We start from the raw sequence: 24,833 nt of genomic DNA, 5'->3' as shown, positions 1-24,833 counted from the left end.
GAGAGGTGACATTTCACATTTTCTTTGTCTGAGCTAAGACACCATATCTTATTCCTCTTAGGTTTTTCTCTGTTAGTCACCACAGTTTCCTTTCTTTATCCATTGAATTTTCTCTGTATTTCTTGAGGTATTTCAGCACACATCCAGCTGGCCAATTTAAGGAACTGTAAACCGAGATCCATACTTCTGATTCTTACCTGCAGGAAGTGTTGATAATCTTGTACTTTGAGTTGATATTGAAAACCCTGGAGGAGAAAGATGAGGAAAAGAGTGTTTATTTATACGTCTGGGAAAACAAGGCATTTAGTGTATCTTTTATCTTCCTGTTGCCTTGCTTCTCAGTAAGCAATATAATTTTAGTGGTTTAAGGAGTTTCTGCCTCTGAACACATCAGAGCTTTTTAAAAGGGCGCTGTCAAACACTTAATGTCTTATCTGTGCTGCTGTCAAAATCCAGATAACTTCTGATTTGTGATGAACAGATACCCTAATCTGGGGAAATTAAGAGTAGTTTAAAAAAACCCACAGCTTTGATCTGCATTGCATCTCTCTTCATCTTCAGAATCCCGCTCTCCCGTTGCAGCTGGCCTTGTGCCCCCTCGCTGTCTGTGCAAGTGGCAGCACAGTGCTTTTGGAAGTGAGACTGAAAAGATCTGTGGAAAACCTTTTCGCCTTGCTCTGAAATGGAAACGGTTTGGTTCATGCGTAGCGGATGTGGTCAATAATGTTAAAAGTCACCTTCCAAAAGGGACATCTGATTTTCCCCCTTATTTTTTTAGCACTTGGTCCAGTTTGCTAGTTATACTGAAGGAAGCCTTACTAGAAGCTGTGGAAGCGTCGTGAAGTCTTCGCTGGATCTCTATCCAACTCCACTTCTCAGCAGATGTTGCTCTGGAGAGTAATATAGGAGCCGGTGTCTAGCAGTTGGTGAAGCCAGAAGCAAAACGGTGGAGAAGGGCATTTCAGAAATAGCACGTAGGGGCTGGCTGGCTTTGCTGCTTTAGCACACGGACCAGAGTGCGTGTCCTTGCCTCTTGCGCTGTCTTCGGAGGTCTTTGATCACGCAGCAGTGATGCTTATCTGAAGCTTAACACAAGCTATGCGAGTTTTTTTATTTCTTTTCAGGCCTTCAATACAAAGAGCTGGATGTGTGCTTTTCTTCACATAAATCCCTCTTATCTGGAGCTTAGCAATATTGAATATTCGTGCAGTGTCTTTTTGGTGTGGTGGACAGTGCAGAGAGACTGAGGTGGCGTTTTTGTCACCGTGCATTACACGAGTTTTGGGCTGCGGAAGCATTCTTGGTTTGCTCGTTGGTTATGCTGGGCAGTAAGCCTGCAGCTAGAGTGGTGAGCAGCTGGGTGAGCAGTGAGCTGTAACATGACCCAGGAGGGTGGGAGGGGAATGGGAACAGGAAGACATGGGGTAGCTGGTGGGCCCTTAACTTCAAAACTGCCAGGAGTTGGACCAAAAATTTTAAAGAAAGAATATCTGGGGTGATAGTGAATCTCCCTCTGCTCTTGAGAAGACAGACTGGTAAGAAATACTGTCCATTTTCAGCTGACAGGCGTTGTATTATTGCACTCTGGGTTGCTGTCCTCTCGAAGTTTTTGAAGTCTGAGCCTAGAGCAGGTCTGAGCCAAACAGCGAAGTTGCTGCAAGCCCCGTGGTTCCTTGCAGCAGGTCTCTTAAATGGCAGAGGCTGAAGCGGTTTGTGTTCTCCGTGTCTGTGCGCCCCTTGATGCGGCTGGTTAGGGCCTCGGTGAGACCCTGCCTCCAGTGACCAGCGCCTTTTCTGAATCAGCGTGGTTGTCACGTTGGGCCCAGGCTGCTTTTATCTGGTAGGAAAGCAAACCAAGCCCACGTGACGCTGCTTTCACCACCAGTGATTGCTCCCTTCTCATCGAGTCATCGCTGGAGCTGGGCTGGGGACTACTGGAAGGTGTGAATGATGTTCCTGTTCAGTGTTTTAGTTCCCTAGTGCTAGCAGCATTAGGAACGGGAGGAGTGAAGCCGTGTCTGTAAGCGCGTTGGTGGCCAAGGTGCAGGGGCTGAGCAAGAGCCCAGCAGGGATGGGGGGACCAAACTGGTCCAGACTGGCAGCTGCTGCTCACGGCCGTGGGTTCGGTGACGCGCAGCTAACAGCATGTTGTGGCAGGATGGATTTTTTTGGTTTAGCCTTCCCCACTGTTCCCAGACGTGACATCCTGCCTGCTTTTATGTGCAGGCTCTTCTGCTAGAGCCCTGCGAGGTGGGCGAGCTGCCCCTACTTGGGGTCGGGTAGCAAGAGCTGGCAGGGCAGCACTGAGCCTTCACCCCGGTGCTGCTGCCAGTGGGACACCAGCTCTCTTCTTGCACACCAGGTCTGGCCATCGTGGCTGGTTTTGGGTGCAGTGCTTCTGGGGGTGGACAGCATCTCGCTGCCCGAGTGTGACCATGAGTACACGCTCTGCCTGCTTATACCTGTTGCTGCGGATAAGCTGAGTTTTCCAACTGCTGCGGAGGGGCACAGGTGGCGTCTTTGATGGTAATATTTGCCTTGTCTGAAGGGGATCAGTTCACTTAATTTGTCTAATTGATAATCTCATCTCAGTGGGGCCTGTACGCCCAGGCTCAGTACTTGTTGATTGTAGAATTGCTTTTGTTGATGTGGAAGTCGTCCCTCCTCGCCTCCTCCCCCTCTGCTAAATTGAATATTGGCCTAAATCTGTAAGTCCTCTGTAAGAGGGCTTAGAAGGATTATTTTCGTACTAGATAGAGTCAATTTTAATAAATAAATAGAAAAAAAAACCACCAGGGAACAAATAAACTGGTCTTCTAACCTCTGCATTTTCTCTCTTGAATTTTCAACCTGAAAAACTGGATTATTTTTACTTAAACAAGTTTTCTTTTTCTCCATTGCAACTGACAACTTTCCCTGAGGAAAAATTCATCATCTTGGCAGCCTGTTGTGTAATTCAGTACAAGATAATTACTGCTTGCTAAACCTCTAGTTTTGGATGGAGCAGTACTTAACAGAGCAAGGACCCCCTTGCCATCTGTTTAGATTGTCTCTTGGTTTACTTTTCCCCCCCAGTATCGGTAAATACATCCAGAATACATATGTAAATTAAACCTTAATATTCTGTTTCTTTCTGCTAATGTTACAGAGCTTTCAGTCTGAAATTTTATGCTTATATTCTAGGGGAAAAGAAGAAATTACAGGGGGCAGAATTGTAGTTCGCTTGTTGTGCAGTGCGTGCGAGATAGCAAGTATTAGAATGTTTTTTCTGCTCCTTGTTTGTGATTCAGCACAAAACTGTAAGGTGTTCAGGTACAGTTCTTCAGGATCTCATTAAGTGTCAAAACACACGCACGTAACCACTTAAAAAAGGAGTAAAGGGTAGTTGAAATGAAGGATTCAGTCTCGAGTCATCCTCTCCCTAGAGGAAAGGATCTTGCTACCTTTTGTGGTAGGGAATCAGTTTGTGTTTTCAACAAAATAGAGAAGTTTATTATATAAGCCACCAGAATGCAAATAAAAGCTTGCTCTGTATGTGGCCCTTCATAGCTTAGCTTGTTGCTGTGGTTCATTCACACGTCTTCATAGGAAGGGTTGTTCTCTTCCCTTATCCTCCAGTTGTGTGCGTGCCGAGTTCGTGCGGCTGTGTATCAAGTGTGTCTGTGAACATGGTGGGTCATATCTGTGGATACCCCTTTCCACGTGTTCACTGTATGATTTTATAATTGAAATTTGAAAGCGTTTTGTGCGAAAGTGCTTTGAAGTTCTGAGAGATGAAAAATCTCATTTTGTTGCCGCCGTTGATATTGTCTGGGAACGCAGCTAGCTCAAAAGATTGCACCAAGGATGGAGACTGAACGTAGTTACCTGCAACAGGCTTCCTCGGGAGAAGAAGCTACCGAACCCCTAATCATGTTTGCTTCAGATCTTAGGATTGCTTTAGAAATGTTGAGATTACGTAGCGCTTCAGCTCTATGGGCCAGACAGTTCCTGGGCTCCCCAGCAATTCTTGGGCTGCTTTACAGATGCCAATTTCCTCTCCTGCTTTTTTTTTTTTAGCTTAAATTTAAACTTGCTTTTTCCCTTAAAATAGAAAGAAATATAGTAAACTTAATATTTGCTATTGCTTGCTTGAGTGTACGAGGGAAATTTATTTACATTTTGGAAACTCAAGAGCTTATGGTAGGAGCTTAATTTTCCTCTAAACTAGATGATGCTCTTGAATAAAAATACTCTGTTCTGCTCAGCTCTTCCTGCCTCCGTTCTGCAAGTCCACGCTCCTTCTCATCTTTTTATTTCAGGTTTGACTGCCAAACAGATCTCGTCCTTTTACACTGTGAGGTATTGGTGAAGGGCTTGAGAAGTTGTAGCTGCAGCTAACGTTTAGTTTAATTGCTCCATATTGCTTTCTTCTGTACTTCCTGAGACCGAGGGGGGAGAGGCGCTACGGTGGGACAGCATCAGCAGGAGTGGAAAAGCTGCGTTCTGTGACATACAGGAATGGCAGAAGCTTTAAAAAACAAAAATCCCCACAAAAAAAACTTGTAACACGTGATGTATTTATGCATATAAATGCTGGAAAGCCCCGACCTGACTGCTTCACCTCCTCGCCGTTACCCCTGGTGCCGATGGAGGAGCAGCGGGTCCGTGTGCTTTGAGGCGTGTTCTGCTGGCGGGCGTTTCTCGTCCGTGCCGTTGTGTTAGAACTACAGGGGCGCAGTGCAGTTGCTGTTGTCCTCGGGTTGAGAGCCTTATAGGCAGGCTTACGCTGTGTTGCCAGTGCAATAACAGATCCTAAAATCACTGGAGGATGCCTAAAAAGAAGTGACTTGCTGGTATCTTGTGTTGCTGCGGAGGAGGAGCAGCCAGGGGAAACACTGCGTTTTCTACTTACGGGTTTGAGAGTTAAAATAACAAGCCGAGTCTTGTTCTCGCAGTAAAAAGACGACGATAAAAGCCAGAGGAAGCTTAGCACTTAGACTACAATGCCTTCTCGGTATTTTTTTTCCTCCTTCTTGAGAAGTTTGGGTGGAAATGACTCACTGCCAAAAAAAAGAGCTTGAAAATAGCCTGGGACACCTTGTAGGGCAAACAGGCCATTAAATGGCCTTGCTTGGACAGACTGCGTGCAGGATGGGAGCTCGTGGGCGTGGATGGTGTGCCCTGTGTTGAAGAGCTGGGGACAGCAGAAGTTTGGTGTTTGGGTATTGGAACTCTTTGGTACAGAAAGCCAGCGCTTAGTTCGAGTATTTGACTGGGGAAAGGCCGTTGTCTCCTGCCTTGAGCTACAGAGAGACTGCTACACACTGCGTTTGTAATTCCTGCTGGGAAGCAAGGTGGGTCCGAGTCCCGTGTGTTCCTGGCACTAATAAATCCGTGTATTAAAGCGTTTTCCCCTGCCGTAGGGACAGCCCAGAAACAGGGCACGTGCGCAGGTGTGCTTGGGGCAGCACATAATTTCAAGGACTTTGGAGTATGCTGCATTGTGCTCAGACATGCAAAAGGCGAATGAGCTTATCTCGTCCTTTATTTCAAATGTGTGCTCTGAAGTATTTTGCTCCTGAATTAGTAGGTGGGAGGCTGCGACAACAGCGTGAGCTAGAAGAGGAGCTTTACGGCGGGGAAACAGCTTATACGGGTGCATGCTTTGAGAGAAACTGCAGCGTCGTTGAGCTGTATTCATCTGTAACTAGTCTTTTGCAGCACTGTGGCAGCAAGCGACGTCCCCTTTTGCTAGGGACCGCGTGTGCAGACGTGTGCGTGGTGTTGCCAGCCCTGCCAGGAGCGTCTCGGCTCCTCCGGAGGGTGGGCAGCAGGAGGCTGGGAGGCGGGAGGCGCGCTGCTGGCGCTCCTGCTGCGCCCATTGGGAGGAGCACTGCTGGCACGCGGCCTCCGAAAATGTGACCTCCTGGATGCTACGCTTGGAAATGTTGATCTACCCCGTGTGGGTGCGGATTGCTTCGGTTTGCGTTCCCGTCAGCTCGCAGAGCCCATACGCAGGTGTCCATGCGTGAGTTTCGCCAGGGCAGCGGCGTGCGGCCGGCACGAGGAGCTGGGAGCGAGCTTCGGCCACCCCAGTTCTTCATGGAGCGAGTGGTTTGGGGCCTGCTTGAAAGCTTCTGCCCCGGGCTCCGCTCAGATGGCCTGTCTGTCCTCCATCTTGTGGCTGCACGAGCTTTTTCCCAACGCATCATGCTTGCTTGTTTATTTTTTCCCCGTGCTTGTTTGCTGTGGATTGATTTTTGTTCTCGGTGCAAAAGCAGCGTTACTCTTAGGTAACAGGCAGCAGCAACTTTGAGTGTCTGTTAAATAACCGGATGGAATCGCTCTCTTATCTGTGGTGGGGCTTTCTGAGAATTCGGAAGGAATTCTGCTTCTCACGTGCTGGTTGAGGTGGGTGGTGTTCCCATTTTAATACCTGGTTTAGGTGTAATCGTTCCAGTTATCCAAACCTGTGTACCTCAGATTTAATCTCACACGTACCGACCTGCTCCACAAGATGTTTCTGACCAAACAGATCTTCCTTAAGTAAAAAGTAAATAGTGAGCACAAGCTCCCTGATTGTTGGTGTTAAGCCAGAGTACTCTGAAAGCTGTGAGCTGGGAACTTGTTCACGCTCTCTTTGTCCTCATCCAGCCGTCTGTTTGCTGTAGCCTTAAATTTGCACGCCTGCTGATGGAGTGTAGAGTTATCAGCACTTCTAATATATAGAAGACGTTGACTAATCTAATGATTCTTGTTTGTGCTATGGTAATTTTGTACAGATGTGAGTACTTGTTAATCTTCCAGTTCCTTTAGTTTTATTCTGACTTCAGCAGGCGAGGCTCATCTATCTTGTCAATTGGCTATGAATGCGCTGTTGTTTGCTGTCTGAATTGCATACATCTCATCCAGCCTGAAGATTTAATTTGAAGATTGTACACTTGACATCTAAAGCACTTAAGGAGGGCTTGAAATTCCTTCTGCCATATGTGGATGCCACGCGGCAGGTGTTCCCTCTGTGAAGCTGGTATTTTCAAAACGCATCCCCTAAATAGGGCACGTTGTTCTTTTAGCCATCTTCTGGACTTCAGCGCGAGCTTCCTTGGATTCATCCAAGCCAAGGATGACTTTGTCTCGTTCTCAGTAAGTGCATAACCTCTTTGCTCTCCTCCAGTAGGAGCAATGCATGCGTGGCAGGTGTGGTGGCCCAGAACTGTTCACTCTTATTAGTGTTTACAAATAACCTTCAGAGCATTGAGAGTCCTCAGCAGTCATTAAATAAGCGAGAAGTGGGAGCTGTCGGCATCTCTTGATGTATTGTCCCTGCTGGCATCACAACCTCGGGTTTTGTTCCCGCTGGAAATGCGGGTAGTTTGAGAGGTATCCGTGCGGCCCAGGTGGAAGTCACAACAGTATTCTGCTCAGAACAGCTTTTCTGCTAGTATTTTTTTCTCGCAAGTAGCGCTCGTGTTGAGAGGCTGGAGAATGCAAATCGTATGTGTGTGCTTACGTGTGTGTTGTTCATAAAGCATTTAAGAATGTAAGAGGATTGCTGAGATTGAATTACTGTCTCAGCTGTATGGCTTTCGCCCTAGGAGTATATAAATATTTTGATTATAAAGCATGTATCAGTTTGTGTTTAATGATTGACTCATGTTTAGAAGGGAGACGCTTATGGTTTATGTTTGCATTTTATACTTATTTTAATCATGCTTTGTTTTTTTTTAATTGCAGCAGCTGTTGCCGGGTAAAAAGTTTTGGGAATCTGATGATTCCAGCAAAGATGGACCAAAAGGGATATTTCTGGGAGATCAGTGGAGAGACAGTGCTTGGGGAACATCAGGTAGCTCAATTATTTACTTAATTTAGCTGGGGTTGAACATAGAAATGTGCAATTCATCTGCTCAAAATTGCTGGCCAGTCTGGATGACACAGTTTTTAAGAAAAAAATAAAATAAAAGCATCTGTGTTACATGATAGAAAAACTTTAAAAACCCACATTGCTTTGTGATAGAGTTAAAAAGATATCCATAGCTATAAAAAGAAATTGTCTAACGTGAACGTATGTACCCTTATGTTTATCTGCTTACAAATTTTAGATTGCAACTCAAATCTGAATGTAAACTTTCTCATGCGTTTTCTGCCCTAGGATGGATTGAAGTTTGAACAAAGATGTTAGAGAACAAGATTAGTGGGGGGATAAAAACAATTTTTAAATACTTAACCAACCAAAGCCCAACAACATAAATTTTAAAATAAATAAATAAAGCGATGGTTTGAATTAGCTGTGTTGAAGTTTATCTGCCAAGAATTTTGTTCTTGGATGAGAGACCGTCCCATATTTCGAACTAAAGGGGAAAGTGTTCAGGTTTGTTTTAGTTAAATGGCAAAAAAATCACATGCATGTGCTGAATTCGAAATGCTAACCTTTTACTCTTTATTTTCTGTGCTTTCCATGTGTACTGAATACGCTCCTTAGACACTGCTGAGTATCCCGTGCAGTTTCCAAACAACCGTGCAGAACTACAGCTCCAGAGGAGAGCAACTTTACTGTTGTTTTTTTTAGTTGTTTTTTTTTATTTTGCCTGCCAAAAATATCCTTATTGGAGCAAAGGCATTGGGATAGAAAGACTATTCTAGTAAACTATGTGATAAGAGCATTTTTTATTGTTTAAATTTCAAAATGGCTGTGAAAAAGGGTTGTAGCTTCTCAAAATCTTCTCGGCTGAACCTTGCAGGCTCGCCGAGTGCTGGGGAGATTTCGGGGAGCTGCAGCCGCCAGCCGTTTGACCTGCCTGCCTGCAGGGGGTCTCCCTAGCAGCACGTGCATCCAGTCCTCAACAGCAGCTTGTGCCTGCTTGTATTAATACAAACTGAAGTTGAGGGTGGATTAGAGGGCTGGAGCCAGACTCTACAGTAATAGCTGAGACTTTCTCCGTTGCTGCCCCTGCTGGGCTGGCTGCACCCACTAGCCAAGCAGGGTAGACGTGGGGGAGGTAACCTCCTACGCTGGCTGATCACAGATCTCCATGAGTCAAAGCCCTCAGTCTCATTTCTTCCTTTGTTTATTCTCAATTAATCCTGTGCACCTCGCAGCCTTTATTCCTGAGCCGTGACCTGCGCTGCTGTCTGTGAGTCAGGGAAGTCACAGTTTCCCCTTTTGCTCATCTAAAACGAAGAAACAGCCGTGGTCTGGCAGTGACCTCGGGGAGCGAGGAGCACGGTTTGGAGGTGGGGTGCAGAAGTGCCCCGGGCCAGAAGTCTGCTTTGTTGCATGAGCAGTGGAACTGATGAAGCCTGGCCTTCTGCTCCATCCCTTTTCCCTTCTGTCTGTGTCCCCAGTACTGCAGGCATCCCACACGGCTTTGGTTCTTCGCTACTTTAGCTTGTGGTAGTTTGAGAGCACTTAAAGCCGGTACCACTGAAAGGAACAGTCCTGTCTGATGCAGGCTGCTCCGTTCTCCTCCTCGTGGTACAATTAGTCATGCAGCAGTGCGATGAAATCTGCCGGGGAATTGATCTAGGTTAAAACTAGCTCCTGTTTTTGTTAGCTTTACCCCAGAGAAGCCTCCTCAGCCCGCTTTACTTGCGGCCACAAAGATGCTCGTGCCGGCTTGAGGGAGAAGGCAGGGAGTGCAGCTAGGAGCAGTGATGGAATTTCTTCTCTTGATGGCTTATGCCTTACAAGAAAACGACAGTATCGATGTCATTCCATGTCCCTTCCGCCATCCCCTGGCACCTACTATGTCTTCTGCCTGGAATTTTTGACTTACTGGCTTATACCAGTCGGAACACGCAGGAGCTGAGTACGTCTTCCCTTCCCTCGTTGGGATGTAAGGTCACCTCCTGCCCAGGCAGCAGTTTTTGCAGAGCCTGCTAGGACTTGGAGACATCTCTCCTTAGTCAGCTCTGGTAGGATCTCAAACCCTCAGACTGCAGAGGGGAAAAAGGGATGGGGCTGATGCAGGAGGCCAGAGGAAGAAGTGAAGTTCTCAAACTTTTTCTTGAGGAAATAATAGCTGAGAGAAACTGTGATCATGAGTTATGAGAATGTTAACTCATACGACCAAGAAAACAAATGGCAGCTGGTGTAACCATAGGATGATACTTGAAATGACAATTAAAACAGGGACTGATTGTTTTTCCCACTGTATTAACACAAGAGTTTTATTACATGTAAATACTAGAACTTTTGTTTTTTTTATTGCATCCTTTACTTAAGACACAAATTTCTGAAATTTTATGATTTTAGAGTTTAAATGCAGTTGTCACTTGTAAGCTTTACAGGTTCTAGTATTTTATGAATGAGAGAGCAATCCTCCTCTTTCCAAAGGACGTCATCAGAGTCAAAAAGCTGGCGCTTCTTAGTACAATTAAGACACTAGAGTACGTTTTAATGACTTGCCTCCTTTGAATAGTTGGATCTGCTTGTAAGAATTGCACATGTTTTTGTTCCAGATCACTCTGTTTCCCAACCAATTATGGTTCAGAGAAGACCTGGTCAGGGCTTTCATGTGAATAGTGAAGTCAACTCAGTGCTTTCACCACGGTCAGAGAGTGGAGGACTTGGAGTTAGCATGGTGGAGTATGTGTTGAGCTCATCTCCTGGAGATTCCTGCCTAAGGAAAGGAGGATTTGTAAGTGTGCCTGATTCTGAACTTTGAGTTCCCATTTTGTTGTTTTCTCCATTTGCTGCTTGGTTTGTTTGTTTGTTAATCCATCCCTAGAGGCAGATGTTCCTCCTTTTATTTGCTCCAGTAGCTCAGCAGCCTCTGTTAAACGGGTAGGCCAGCAGTTCGGCTCTTCTCGACGGAGGGGTGCAGTGTGGGAGGCGGCTGTGAAGGACGGGGAGGTTGCTGATGTTCCTGGCTCTGAGGATAAGCACACCTGCAGTAACGCCATCTGAACTCGTGGTTGGGAAAGCATGCAAACGTATCTGTAGCGAACAGCGTGGTTCTTGAGTGAGCGTGTGGGTGCTTTGTTGCTGGCTAAGAACAGAAAGCTCCATGTGACGATGCTAGAGACGTAACGTAGCTACAAAAGCCTCTCCAGGTTGGGAATGCTTTCAAGGGCATATTGTTTCCTGGGGAGGAATGGCGTTAGTCACTGTGCTCAGTGGGGTGGGGAAGAGAGCGCAGTCGCTGCTGCCTCAAACCTAAGGATGTGGCAGGAGAGGCATCATCGAGTGCTGTCCCCATACTGGGGCGAAAAAAGAGCGGCATCTCAGCTCTGCCTCGTCAGCCGGGTGCTGGGTCAGTGTCGGAGAACAGAAAAGCCGAGTAGGTTCGTTACCGTTGGAAGACTGCCGCGCTCATCCCTTCAGGGAGATGGCTTGTGGTCTCCTTCATCCATCCTCTTATTTTTGACCCTTATTAGTGGGCACCTGATAACTTTTTTGAATCCAGAGCCTAGGAAAGATGACTTGGGGGAGGGGGAGCAGTCAGTGGAGGAAGCAAATTTATCATCCAGAATTGGGGTTAGGGAGGTGTCTGCTCTGCAGCCCTGGTGGTCAGGATGTCAGTTCTGAAACAAAGGGAAAAATTGTGAATATCATATTGTGTGGGTGAAAACTGGGCTCCGAATTTGTGTTTGTAATTGGCATTTCCAATTCTGCTCTCTGATATTAGTGAAGAATGATTGGATTTTATTTAAGAAGAAACATCAGAATATCATTTGCTTTTAAAATGATCTTTTTTCTAAGTATGGGAGGGAACCTACCCCCCCCCCCCCCCCCCAAAAAAAAAAAAGTAAAAAAAAAAAAAAAGCAACAAAAAAAAGAGAATGGAAAAATGATGTAGTTGATACAGGGTTCAAATGCCCTGGTATGTATGTGGAGTGTTTTTCCCTCTATTGAAGTGGAAGAGAGGGTTTGAATGTCTGTCTTTTGACAGCACCAAAACTATCTATGATAAATCTGTTTATATGCCCCTTGCTGCTTTTTTATCATAAATTATGTTGTTTTTCCTCTCCCTTTTGTTGTTCAAAATCGTGCCCCTGGCATAACCACCCTTTATTCTTCTCCCAAGTGTAATAAAATGCAGACATTAGGGGTGGGAATGCTGCAGATGCCATGCCACTTACAAAATGCTCAACAAGAAATTAAATCCTTTCTTTTTTTTTCCCTTGCAAAAAGTGCTTTAGGTTTATATGATCTGAGCTAGTCATTGACTCGAGTGCTCTTAGGAGCTGCACCGTGGAGTTGCCTGTGCAAATCCCTGTAATGCCCCCCAAAAGCGAGGCAGCTGCGTGGCGGTCCTGTTCGGTCCTGTTCTGCTTGGGTACACGCACTTGCCCAGGCAGTTACCGCATCTCTGACGTGGAGACATCAACCGATGGAGAGGCTCTAGTTCAGTTCATACACCTTCGTGCATGCTGTTGTGTTTAAAAGCTCCTGAGTTAATTTTAAAGTGTGCCCAAGTTCCATTTATAAGGAGGATTCGGGTAAATACTCTTTAAAATTACCTTGGGGTGGGATTTTTTTAGAGCTGGTAGAGTTGGACCCTGACTTACTGAATGGAAGAAACTGAACAGGTCGCCAAAACCTCTTCTGGAAGGGAATGAGAACTGATTCCTTTGTTTCTTTGATTGTGATTTATGATTTTGCTCTTATGTTTTTATTTGTAAGAACTAATGTTCAAAAGCAACTTACTTTATTATGACATGTTTCTTTGATTTGTTAACATCTTGGAATGAAAGCAAAATTGATCTGAAACCGAAGCTTATTAAAATAATGTCTCTTTTGCCTAGGGGCCAAGGGATGCAGAGAATGATGAGAATGACAAAGGGGATAAGAAAAATAAGGGCACATTTGATGGCGATAAATTAGGAGATCTGAAGGAGGAGGGGGATGTGATGGATAAAACAAATGGTTTGCCTGTGCAGAATGGAATCGACACAGATGTCAAAGACTTCAGGTATGTGCACCATCAGTTAATAATTAATCAGCGTCACACTTCTCTGAAAGATCTTTCATGCTCTGAGAACAGTAGTGAAAAGCCTTTGTTGGCTCACTGAAGCAGTGTCATAAGGACCATAGCGTACACAGGGACGTGCTTGGGAGAAAGTGGAGGATAACTGATGGCCTGCGCACACCTAGTTCTGTATTGTGTAGTCTTGTTTTCACATGTAGTTTTAGCTACTTTGCATGAGATTCTTCTGGAAATACCTACTGAGATGTTGACCCTGCCTGTAGACTGGTGTGAGCTGTACTTGAGTTCTTGGACTTGTTCCTTGTAGCTCTCGAGATCAAGGCCTTGTGAAATCTGGGCTATTGATAAAATCAAAGAATGCATTTCTGTTTCTTGCTAGCTCACCTGCTTGCTGAGCCTTGTGTTGACATGTAGGAAAACTGTAAAAGGAAAACAAATGCACTGAGACCATACTGCTGGCCCTTGAATGGAGACGAACCATTTCTCAATTCAACCCAGTGCTTATGTTAGGTAAACAGGAAACCATGGCAGCTATTTCAGGTTTCAAGTGAGATACAGTGTCAGAGCTTTGTGTTGTTAATAGTTATGGAATAGCTTTATGAAAAACAACGTTGCCATTTCTGAAACCCTGTCTGTTACGGCTCTCTTCTCACTTGAGGAGGAAAAAAAAAAGAGTATTTGTACACTAGTACTGTAGCAGGTCTTTGAAGTGCAGAAGGTTGGGGATTTTGTGGTGTGGTTTCTTTTTTTAAATACACAGATTGTTCTGCAGAATTCGTACCAGGAGGGTCTGGAATAGCTGCCTACATCTTTTTTCTTTTTTTTTTTCCCCCATCATCTTCGAGTATCTCTGGGTAGTAGTGTGTGTTGCTGAGAGCTGATGCTGTGTGACAGAGCAGTAAATGGATGTGCCCAGTGACAGATGTGTTTTCTCTCCGTGTAGCCGCACACCTGGTAATTGCCAGAACTCTGCTAGTGAAGTAGATCTGCTGGGTCCAAACCAGAACGGATCCGAGGGCTTAGCCCAGCTGGCAAGTACTAATGGTGCCAAGCCGGTGGAAGATTTCTCCAACATAGAGTCCCAGAGTGTTCCTCTGGATCCCATGGAGCACGTTGGCATGGAGCCTCTTCAGTTTGATTATTCTGGCACCCAAGTACCCGTGGACTCAGCCGCAGCCACCGTGGGGCTCTTCGATTACAATTCCCAGCAGCAGGTAACGTATCGCCAGGGTTCCTCTGCCGGAGCCGTCCTGGGGTTAGCGTGAGCTCAGGCTCTCGCCCTGGGGTGTTACGGGGGAAGACTTAGGATGGTTTCATCGTTCGTGTGCCGTACGTGTCTGCAGAGCGCTGCACGTATCCTCCTCGTCAGCTCGACACAGGAGACCTGTGCTTATGGCAGTCCAAACGGCGGGTGTGAGGGCCTGTAGCGAACGGTCAGACACGGCAGGGTGCTGGTGATTGATCAGCTGTAGCTTTTGAGTAAGCTTGCCTTGGAGAAGAGCTTTTAATTAGTGAGATGTACTAAGCAACAAAACCCTCGAGCCCTGAAAGTGACTTAGAGGCCGAACCACTGTTCAGCCTGGGTGCTGCAGCCCCGCTTTGGGGTCCCGGCAGTACTGATCACAGGAGGCTGAAGGGACGGTGAATCTGAACCAGCTCGACCTTCCTGGAGCGTGGCTCAAAACCTGGGGTCAGAGTCCAGCACTACAGAACTTTATCTCAGCCCAGCGGGTTTGTTTGACCTTTTCTCCTGTAACAGCAGCCCAGACTCCTCGGCCCGGACAAGTAAGGCAAGTCCTGGCCTTGCTGTTTGGCCTCTCTTGAATGCTGGGCCTAGATCCAACGATCGCCTTGTAATCTGCTCCTGTTCTTGCCTGTTTGGGTAACGACTGTAAATGTTTATTGCTTTCCTTTTGTAAGCATAATATCCTTCAAAGAAGAATAAAATCCTTTGTTGGAGCTTATTGCAGGAGTATATTACTAGCCCTGGGTTTCCTGAAATATCTGATCGTTTTTTTTTTTTTTAGCAAAACAGCCTGATTGACACTGTGTACAGAGGAAGGACTGTTGCCATGTTTATATGAAAGCCCTGCCTTCGGAGACTTATCGTAGCCTTAAAGGCAGTGTAAATAACCGTTATGGTTTAGGCGGTTGTTCTCTTATGTAGCACGTTGGGGAGGTTAATGGAGGAAATTTTTTTAATGATTAAGCTAAATAGCCGCTGTATAGCTCAGAAAGGAGAAAAAAGCAAGCTGTTCGCAAGTCTTTGTCTTACTCAGGGGTAGGACCTTGAATGCAAAACTTACTTTGGCTTTTTTAAGCAATTAAACAATGAAACTTGTTTTGCTTTTTTCAAACCTGTTGCGGCTATCTGATTTTTGAAGAACCATTAGGTATAGGAAAACAACTGCAGAGATGCGAAGCCTGTAATTTTTGTTTTGTCTGGCAGCGTTTTCCATTTAAGACTCATTTGCAAGTTGGTGTTTTTTCCTTGCCTTAAAAAAAAAAAAGACTTAAAAAAACCTGTTGAAGCAAAGCGGATCTGGAGAGCATGTTTTACCAAAGCGCACTTCTGGGTTCAGGCTCTGGATGGCCCTGTAGACATGCCTGGTTTTTCTCTGTGTAGTGGGTAGGTAATGTCTGTGTGGAGCTGATGTAATCTCTATGTAATCATCCTTAAAGCTTTTTTCTGTGTCGCCGGTGAAGCCGTGGTTCTCTGTCGTTTCTTTAAACCGAAATTTGGTGGGAGAGCAGCGTGTGCTGGCGCTCTGAGCGCGGCCGGGTGCCCGCTGCACGGGTCCGGCACGCTCAGCGCTGGCTGGGCCATGCTGAGGGTGAGCAGGGCAGGCTGCTCAGCGCAGGCTGTTATATTAGTTCCAGCTTTGTCGCAACAGCTGCTCACAACGACTGTAAGCGCAAATGACAGGCTTTTGTAAGCATAAGTGTTGCATTAAAGATAGGAAATCATTCTTAATCTTTTTCACTGCCACACGCGACCCCTCACTGCACGCCGGTGTAAGTGCAGCGTGCCTTGGCTCAAAGAGTCGGACCCATTTCCTTAATACTACATCCAGCAGCCGGGGTTCCGTAGTATTTGCTGTAGCTTGTGTGAAAGAGGTCTGTCTTTGGAAAGTACAGGGCTTTTTCCATTCATTTGTCAGAAATATATCCTGAATATCCTGAACAGAAAGATCTCTTTAAAAGCGCCTTTCTTGGCCCATTGGGAAGCGTCACGTACTTCGAAGGGATTACAAGCAAGTGCAGCTAAAAGCAATATGAAGAAGGGAAGGGCTTAATCACGTGTAATCTGATTAGAGATGTCAGATGTTTATATTGCGGAAGAAACTGGATTACAGAAATCTAATTGTACAGCGTTTCCATAACTGTAACACAGACCGTGCTGTTCTGGTTTCTTGGAATTCCCTCTGTGAGCTCCCCCACATGCTGCTAGTGATACTTTACTCCTGTACCTGTGTGTGAGAGAGAAAATAGCCTCAGTTTTTGAAATGTCAGGTGAGACTGCTGAACCCCTCCAACGCTACGTCACTTGTTTGTGGGTTTTCGCTGAATGTAACAGGTCAAAATGCTCTGTGCTTGGATTTGTTTGAATTCCAGTTAATAGCTCTTTAAGGAGTGTTCTTCTCTTTTTTTTCCCACTTACTGGACACCACAATTTAATATGGAAATGTAGTTTAACCTTAATTTAATGTAAGTTTCTGAGTAAGATGACAAAAATCTTTTTATTGGAGTTTCACCTTTGGTCTTCTGTGATTTTTTTTTTTTTTTTTTTTGGAATATAGGGCTTTGCTGTCAGCAGATGGAGACAGTGCATTGAGGCCTTGGTAACGCTGCCATTAAATACGTAGGGTTGATGATTCCCAGAGTTCAGGTGGCGTAGGGGCTTAGCCGGCTAAGCACAGCCTGAAATTCTGACCGTGTTTGTTGGCTCCTCTCCCTTGTGTAAGTTACAGGCAGTGCACAACCCTCAGCTGCAGAGTTCTAGCTGCTCACACACCTTCTGGGTAAGTCGAGTCTTGGTTTGGAGGCTTAGAGAAACTGCATTTTAAAGCATCCAGAGGGAGAGAGAGGTCGCTGACTGACACTGCCCGAGTCCAGGGCTTAGGTATCAACATTCACCTGTTCTGCCTTTGAAAGGGAAACTCCGTAAAGATTTGGGAGGTTTTCTGCAGCCAGAAGGAATCCAGCCCTTCCTCCTGCCTGCAGCGCAGTGTAAGCGGCCAGATGTTTGCACGTGGCTTTACAGAAGCTCAAGAGCATAGTCTGGGGAAGCAACGATAACGAAGCTGGAGCTAGATCGTTAGTTTTCTTACTGAGTTTAGGTTGCAGACGTAGAGATTCTTGCTCATTTTTTTTCCTTAAGCAGATGAAAGGGCTCTGCGCTGCCACTGTGTTCCCTATTCTTCCCCTCTGTTACACCAGTTGCAGTTCTAGGTAAAGGAGCATCCTTTCTGTCTCCCTGAGTCTGTGATCTCGTGGCTGTCGCAGCAGCCATTTGCAGGGCGCGCCGGGTACTGCGCCTTCGTTTCAGCAGCGGAAAAACGCGTGAAGCTTGTGTGGGTACCTGCGTGGCTGGAAGTCCGATTCAGCAGTGATCGGCTGTGGTCACAAGAGGGAGAGAGGGCAAGCAGACAGTGATGATGATAAAAATAAATAAATAAAGATATCAGGTCAAATATTTATGCTTTGCCTTTTTTTGCTACTACTGCTAATTTAGAAATTAATCATTGAGATGCATTTCGGAGGTGTGGAAATCATTGCATATGTAAACTGGGCAAAAGAAGACCTATTTTCAGAGGAGATAAACTAGCTGCTGATCCTAAGGGCAAAAAAATCCCACTTACCTAGCCACTTCTTCCACTGTTCACATTGATAGAACTGAGCTTAGTGTGATGGAAGATCTGATATCAGGGATGCAAGAGCATGAAAAATTAAGTTTCAGTCAAGTGTTTGCAGCTGAAGAAAGCTAGAATATTTGACCCCTGAATTCAACCCAAAAGCAGACCACAAAAGCAAGCACGACTGTTCTAGATGCATCTAGAGCAACGAAGCAGTTGAAGGTTGTTTTTTGTTTTGTTTTTAAACTCTTCTGCCGGTTCTGATCCGAGCGACGTGCTGCTGGAGGCTCCTACAGCGCCGGTATCCTTCATTCCATTTTCTGTAGGTCATGGTGTCCGTGATGTGCTTGCTTTATTTAACTAAGAGATGTCACTAAGTATTTGATCCAGCTGCTAATGACAGATGATATATTAGTGAAGATTATACCCCTTGCAAGCACTCAGCTTTGTGTAAGCATAAAGTATTGTTGAACGATGTTTAATTAAAAAAAAGGCAGAGGGAATGTTTTCTGAGTAAAGACTGCTAGGCATGTGTTATGGCCATCCTGGAGTTAGGCCCACGGAGGTGATAAAAGACCTGTGGATTTGATACGTTTTCCATAAGCAGCATTAGGACCCTCCTTGGATATGCGGAGTGGCCCTGGCGTGTTCAGGGGATAGCAGCCTTTGGGGAAGGCATGGATTGTGATCCCCCAGGTATTGAGGTTCCAGATCTTAAATCTGGGTCTGATCTGTTGCATGTTGATTCTCCTTCTGAACTTGTTTAAAAAAAAAAAAAAAAGATATAGACTATTACCTTTTTTCCCCATATTTTCTACTTAAAAAGCACAGTTGCTTATCCTCTTCTTAGGAGAACCATGTCCAATTTTCACTTACAAAACCCCCTCACTTCCTAACTGATTCTGGACTTGTTGATAGCTGCAAGTTTCTGCCAGAAATCTGGGCGGAATTATTATTGCTGCTTTTGACAGCTGCAGCTTGGTTGTCCTGCTGGAGACCTGAAAGGAGGGCAGAGATAATAGGTGCGAAAACTCTATAGCATTTAAGCCCCCTTTTTTCCAGGTGATTAGAGAGAGAAAACACTTATCACAGCAGCGCGTGAAGTCATTCACACTTCAAAAATGATCACTTTTGGAAATAAATGGGTATGAACGTTGCTTCTGGATACTTTCAGAGTGGCTGTCAGCATGCGTTGTGAATGTTTTTGCTGGAGATAACAGTGGGCTGCTAACGTTCTGAGTCAGGGGGCTGTGTGTACGTAGAGACATCTAGTCGGGCACAGGAAGATGGGGGAAGTAAGTTTAGCAAGGGTCTAGATGAATGAAAAAAATAAGTGAAAATACATTTAAAGACTTAAGTACTTCTTTTATATAGAGAACAACTGTCTCAGTAACACTGCACATCCCTCCTAAAGACTGTAGCGAACAGTAAGTTGGCAAACTTGTATGTGCCTTGGGTGGCTTAACCAGAAAGTTCCAGGGGCTGTTTTCTGTCTGTGGGCAAAGAAGACTTCACGTTCCTCGCCTGGATTTACCTAGGTGATTCTGGGGATGAAGGCAAGAAGGGAAAGAAAAAAACCATTTTGTCCCTTGTTTGTCTGAGGGGCTGTGGGCTCCTGACTCCGGAGGACCTCTGAGCCTGTCTGAAGAGTATCATCTTTCCCTCTCCAAGCTTTACTCTGCCGCCGTCTCACTGGCCGTTTCAGAGTATCTGTGTAAGCAGCATGGGCTGCCTGGTGGTGCAGCTGTGTTCTCAGTGTACTTGGTGGTATTCAGCCTCTGAGAAATGCTGTTGCAGCCACCAGCGGTCCCCAGGCTGCAGTTAGGGGTGTGTGTGCCTGAGGAGCTGGGAGGACGAGGCTTTCGGGCATCGGGCAGAGAATAGCAGAGAAAACCCTGGGTAGGGTTTAGCTGTATTCCAGAAATACTTTCTTTTTAGGCGGATTATCGTGGGCAATTGGTTTCAAATACGGTTTTGTCATTTCGTTTTGAGATCTTTCCTGTTAAAGAGGAGTGGCTGTGGAAATCAATCTAGTATAAAGGAATTGCTTTAAAAGTGCGAGAATGCTTTTTGTGCATGAGTAAAGGATCCTGTTTGTTCTTTTGTCCCTTCAGTTGTTCCAAAGACCGAATGCACTTGCTGTTCAACAACTAACAGCAGCCCAGCAGCAGCAATATGCATTGGCAGCTGCCCATCAGCCTCACATAGGTAAGTCTAGCACTCGATACGTTACCTTGTACTAGATGTCTGTTAGCCCTCAGAACATCCTGGGAAAACGGCAGGAAAAAAAATCGGGTAGATTTTAGGGAATCCTAAACACGTTTTTGCAACTGGTAAGTACTTGACACACAAGCAGAAGAATATTGTTTGAAGATTTACTCGAAAAATTCTGGAGATGTCTTTTGTGCGCTTTAAAAGCTCTAGAGCATTCTTGTCTGGAAGGAATGACACTCACTCTTGCTGAGAGTGCTGTTCAGTAATGAGAGCATTTTGAAGTGCTTGCTTGCTATGAATTGGGCTAAGCAGCATAGTGAAGGGAGGGAAAAATGTGCGGTCCGGTGGATGCCTGAATGTGCTTCCTGTGGTTCAGCTTTAAAATTCATGTTCAAATTATCCCAGGGTAAAATTTCAGGCTGCCTGGGGTTTGACTTCAAGTTAAAGCTGTAATTTATGCAAGCACATGATCCGTATTATTAAAACAGTATGGATTGACTGGGAAGAAAGCACTTGATCCTCTGCAGAAAAAAAGAGAACTGTGAAAGGGGCTACTCCTGGATGATTAGAGTTGAACTGTCTCAAGGTTAAATGTTTTTAGCACAGTAGGCAAATTAATCGGTGGTTCTTGGTACCCAGAAGCCCAATACAAATATGCTGGTACGCTCAGCTCTGCGCAATGCAGTTACATAGTTTTTGGAGTTCAGGAATAGACCTGAATTAAAGTTCTTTGGCTTTAACTTATTCTCCTTCACCTTTATCTCCCCAGTACGCTCCTCTCCTGCCCACCAGTAATTTCTCTAATGATTAACCGTTTCCTTGCAGAGGAGGGTAATGCCTGCAGGCACTGTCACTGCCATGGTGCTGTCCATACATTGCTGAGCTCCCTCCAAAGTAATCCATCGAGTGCTGGTATTGTGTAGTTGGTCTGGAGCTCAGAAAGTAGGCTAAACTGGTTCTTGATTAACTTGCTACTCAGAATAAGCAATTACATAGCGTTAATATCTAGCTGGTGTTAATAATCACTTAAACAGTGAGGGTTTATCTGCACTGCAGAGGTACCTGAGCAGGTATGGGTATTATATGTAGACTGTTTTGCCAATTTAGCCTTCCTTATGGTGCACTGCATTGTTGGAATTAGGTTGTTTTTTTCAATATAAACTGTATTTGCTGTAGCTTGCTGTAATAAGACTCTAGGAAACACAGTGGCTACTCGCTGCCCATAGAGAACAACCTATAAAAAGCTTGAAAATACTGAAGCAACGTGAGCCTTTCTTCCACACTGTTCAGTCAGACAGTTTTGTCAGCCAGATAGCCAGAGGTGTTTTGGTAGGGCTTCAGTTCTAGTCAAGTCTGTTTTTACTGACAGGTATGTTTTCAGCAGGTTTAGCTCCTGCTGCCTTTGTCCCCAATCCATACATCATCAGCGCCGCTCCTCCAGGCACGGATCCGTACGCAGCCGGACTCGCAGCAGCTGCAACGTTAGGTGAGGTGCTTCCAGTTGTCTGTGCATTCCTTGCCATGTTCTGTACCAAAACTGTTCTCGAGACTCTGCTGATTGTGGCAATAAATTATTAGTACACTGTAATTTCCGCAGAGAGATAATTGTGTATCATTGTGGAGTTGAAGCGGAATTTGTCTTGGAAACCCTATTTTCTGTAGATTAAATGTGATAATGCTTGTATAGCACTTGCTGTGGGCTCTCTTTCTGCTGAGGATAAACAAGCAGAGCAAATCTGAAGTGAAGCACTTGCAGAGATAAACGTTGTTACATGTTTGGGATGCTTTGGTAACTGACAGTAGTGAAAGATACCTTTGTAAATACACTTTTAAATGCTATAAAGATGGAGGATGTGTTTTCCTGCCAGGAATATTGTATCTTGTTGCTGCTTAGCTTGATTTACCGCAGTGTATCCTGCAAATGATATCTTTTCCCTTTGCTAGCTGCCTCTTAAAAATGTATGCTTTTTAGATTCTGTAGGTGAAAACATCCCGTGTCTGCTGTGAGGCTTACACGATGAATATGTAGCCTTCCAGATGGCAGGCAAAGATGGTGGTTCTAGTCTTTGTGCAGGATCTTTCTCCCAAACGCTCAAGTATCAGTTTCCAAATTCTTTCCAACTGTCATAGCCAAAGTTGTTGTATCTCGAGATGACAGCTCGGTAAAACAGCTTATCAGACAGTGTGAAGAACACATTGCACGTTGAACTTCTACTGCATATGCCACAAAGTTCTGGCCTTAGCGGTGAGGACAAAAGAAGAATGTACTTTCAGAAGAGTATTTTTATAATCATGCCTCGCTTTCCTTGTGCCACCTGGAGTGGAAGCCTTCTTGGTTTTAAATAGAAGCTGCTTAGTTCGGAGCAGTGGTTATCTTTTAGTGAAGGCTGCACACCGTTGCCGCATTCCACTTACATACATGTAGCTTGCATGCTCGTTGCAAATCTCTTCTGCTGTGAGATAGCTCGTGCCAAAAGGGAACCGTGAAGCCTTGGGTGAACACGAGCATAGCACTCTGTCAAACAGCATTGTAGGTTTGGGCTGTGACTCCCTACAGCTTTAGCAGCTGTTAGGTAAGCGCTGCTGGGCTTCTAAGCTTTGGGGCCAGTATCAGGTCAAGCTCTGAAATGGGATTTTAGCAAGTGCTACTTGCTTGTGTGGCATTTTTAATAGATCACAGGGAAGTATGTGAAGAATCGAGTTTGTAATGCAAAGATGTGAGCTTTGGACTTCTTTGGCTGTTGTGAATTTTGTATGCTGATTGCATAATAACAGTGAAAGATAAGTGTAGGTAACAACATGTTGTGGGCAAACAGATGATGCTGTGATTAAATGGAGGAAAGCCAAGAGCTAGAGTACAAGGATATTTCCAACAGTCCAGGAGTCAACAAATCATCATGTGATGAAGAAAGCGTAACAATGAATGAATGACCTGAACTCATTGTGGTAACTGTAGGCAGGTCTTGGTGGGGAAGAGCGTGCTGGAATGATACCAGGGCCAGTTACAGTCAGAAGAGTGCTGTGGAGCACTTTGTAAGTAAGTATTATAAAAAGAGGATTCTGGGTGGCCTTTTTGTGTCACCTTAATGTGCCTAAAGCTGGTGTTTGTTCTTAAGCAGTACCCTGAAGTTCAGCGGAGCAGGAGGTCAGTGTCTTGATTTTATAGAAAGACCACGTGTAACTGCTGCTGGATTTCTAGGAAATGGCAAGCGTGTTCTCAGCGCCCCCCTTTTCCCTCCCACCCTTTTCTCAGCAGTGTTGAAGCTGCAAATGCCTGAATCTCTGACAGAGGCCTTATAAATCTGAACTAGGAGATCCCCCCCAGGATATCTAAAGCTTCCCAAAAAGCTGGCAGGAGAGTCTCGACTTGAATAATTTTTTAACTTTATGGCTCTCGAAAACAAAGCGAAAGTGTGTCACGCACTGCGATGTGCTCACAGCATTACAGCACCGAGAGATGTGAGTTACTTGGTCGGCCTTGTAGGGCTTGGGACTCGGCTAAAAATGGCAACGCAACAAGCTTTGCTTCTGGGTGGTGTTTGTTTTAGTGAAGGCACCTTTTCTGTCTAGACTCAGAGCAGTTTGGAAAGCCTTTTCTCTAATAGGAGTGAGTGATGCACTGCAGGGGGGTGGAACTAGTTAGCTGTTCAGAGTTACAAGTCTGTCGGCAGACGGCCGTCCTGATTTGTATGGGAGCATTAAATTGGGAAGACTTGGAGAAGTTAATGAGATGGAAGAAATGAGTTTGGAGTTGTCGGTAGCCTATTGTTCACAGTTTCTCTTAAGAGTGGAGGGGAAACTTTAGTGTGTTTTATGGCAGAGATGATTCTGCCAATTAAGATTCGATCATTATGGCAGCTTTTTCATGATTGTAAGGCTGTCAGCCCTGTGATAACACTCTTTTCTTCTCAACAATAGCAGCGCTTAAAAGAAGAGCAAATTTGAATAGAGGGAAGGGCTTCCTAGACCTAGGAGAATAGCTTGTGAGTTTAAACTTTGGGGAAGATGCTGCTGTCTTTAGGAAGTGTTGTGAAATTGCCTTCTGTCACTTGAGAGAGATGTCGACAACAAAAAAGAAATTTCGCCTTTAGATTTTCCCTCTAAGTTGGGAAATGTTGATTCCTTCTGAGGCGATTTGTTACAGGTAGAAAAGCGTTTCTGTTCTTTGTAGAAAAGCGGATGCTGGAATAACCTGCACGCAGGAAAAACAGTGCTCCTAGACTGAAGGTAGAGTCTGTTCGGATGTGTCCGGGCCGGGCTTCTCAAGCTTGGGTTTCTTGGAAGCCTCGTTCACTTGGTGCTGAGCTGTGTCCCTTGCAGAGCCAGCCTGGAGCTGGTAACGGGTATGGTTGCATGCACATACCGCCTGGGAGCGGGCTTTGGGGAGCACGTGCAGCTGGCTCTTCCCCAGCTGCCTTGGGCACGGGGTCGTGCAAGGGTGCCTCTCCTGGTCCGGATCAGTGCTGGCCCCAGAGGGTTTGCATGGGGCTGCACCAGAGCCTTGGAGTTGAGCTGTTCCTCCCTTCCTCCCTAAAAAGACACCGCTCCTTGGATGTCCGCGGTTGCCCTACTGTTAGTTCTGAAGCCATCAGCCCACAAGCTGTAAATATCTGATGAAGTTGCTGTTTGCAGCCTCGCGTTTTCAGACATGGGACACCTGAGGCTCTGTAGCCGGGTGCTCGCTGGGTCCTTACCCGGGGCAGGAAGCCTGGCACGTCTGGTGCAGTTCTGCAGAGAGCAGGTATGGCTTCTGCTTAAAGCGACTGGAGCGGGGAGGCTGAGAGTAAAAGGGGAAAAACTGCCCCGAACACACTTACATACGGTTTTCCTGGTGTTTCCTGGAAGGAATGTT

General features: G+C 45.5%; 1 protein-coding gene across 28 annotated transcripts in view; it reads left to right on the top strand.

The window, feature by feature from the left end:
* Positions 1 to 24,833, top strand: part of PUM1 (pumilio RNA binding family member 1) — a 71,821-nt gene that overhangs the window by 19,389 nt on the left and 27,599 nt on the right. For 4 of the 28 annotated variants that reach the window (XM_035565095.2, XM_035565099.2, XM_050715112.1 and 1 more), the window contains 6 exons: positions 7,717 to 7,825; positions 10,441 to 10,619; positions 12,730 to 12,896; positions 13,855 to 14,125; positions 19,882 to 19,975; positions 21,366 to 21,467. In XM_035565095.2, coding sequence (XP_035420988.1) covers positions 7,717 to 7,825; positions 10,441 to 10,619; positions 12,730 to 12,896; positions 13,855 to 14,125; positions 19,882 to 19,975; positions 21,366 to 21,467 — 922 coding nt within the window. Of the gene's footprint in view, positions 1 to 7,716; positions 7,826 to 10,440; positions 10,620 to 12,729; positions 12,897 to 13,854; positions 14,126 to 19,881; positions 19,976 to 21,350; positions 21,468 to 24,833 lie in introns of all 28 variants that reach the window. The other 24 variants (XM_035565101.2, XM_035565098.2, XM_050715113.1 and 21 more) reach the window with 8 other exon arrangements.

This window comes from Cygnus atratus, chromosome 23 (genome assembly GCF_013377495.2).
Source record: "Cygnus atratus isolate AKBS03 ecotype Queensland, Australia chromosome 23, CAtr_DNAZoo_HiC_assembly, whole genome shotgun sequence".
Taxonomy (NCBI): Eukaryota; Metazoa; Chordata; class Aves; order Anseriformes; family Anatidae; genus Cygnus; species Cygnus atratus.
Note: the sequence above shows the minus strand (reverse complement) of the source record. Positions and strands in the feature narration are given on the sequence as shown.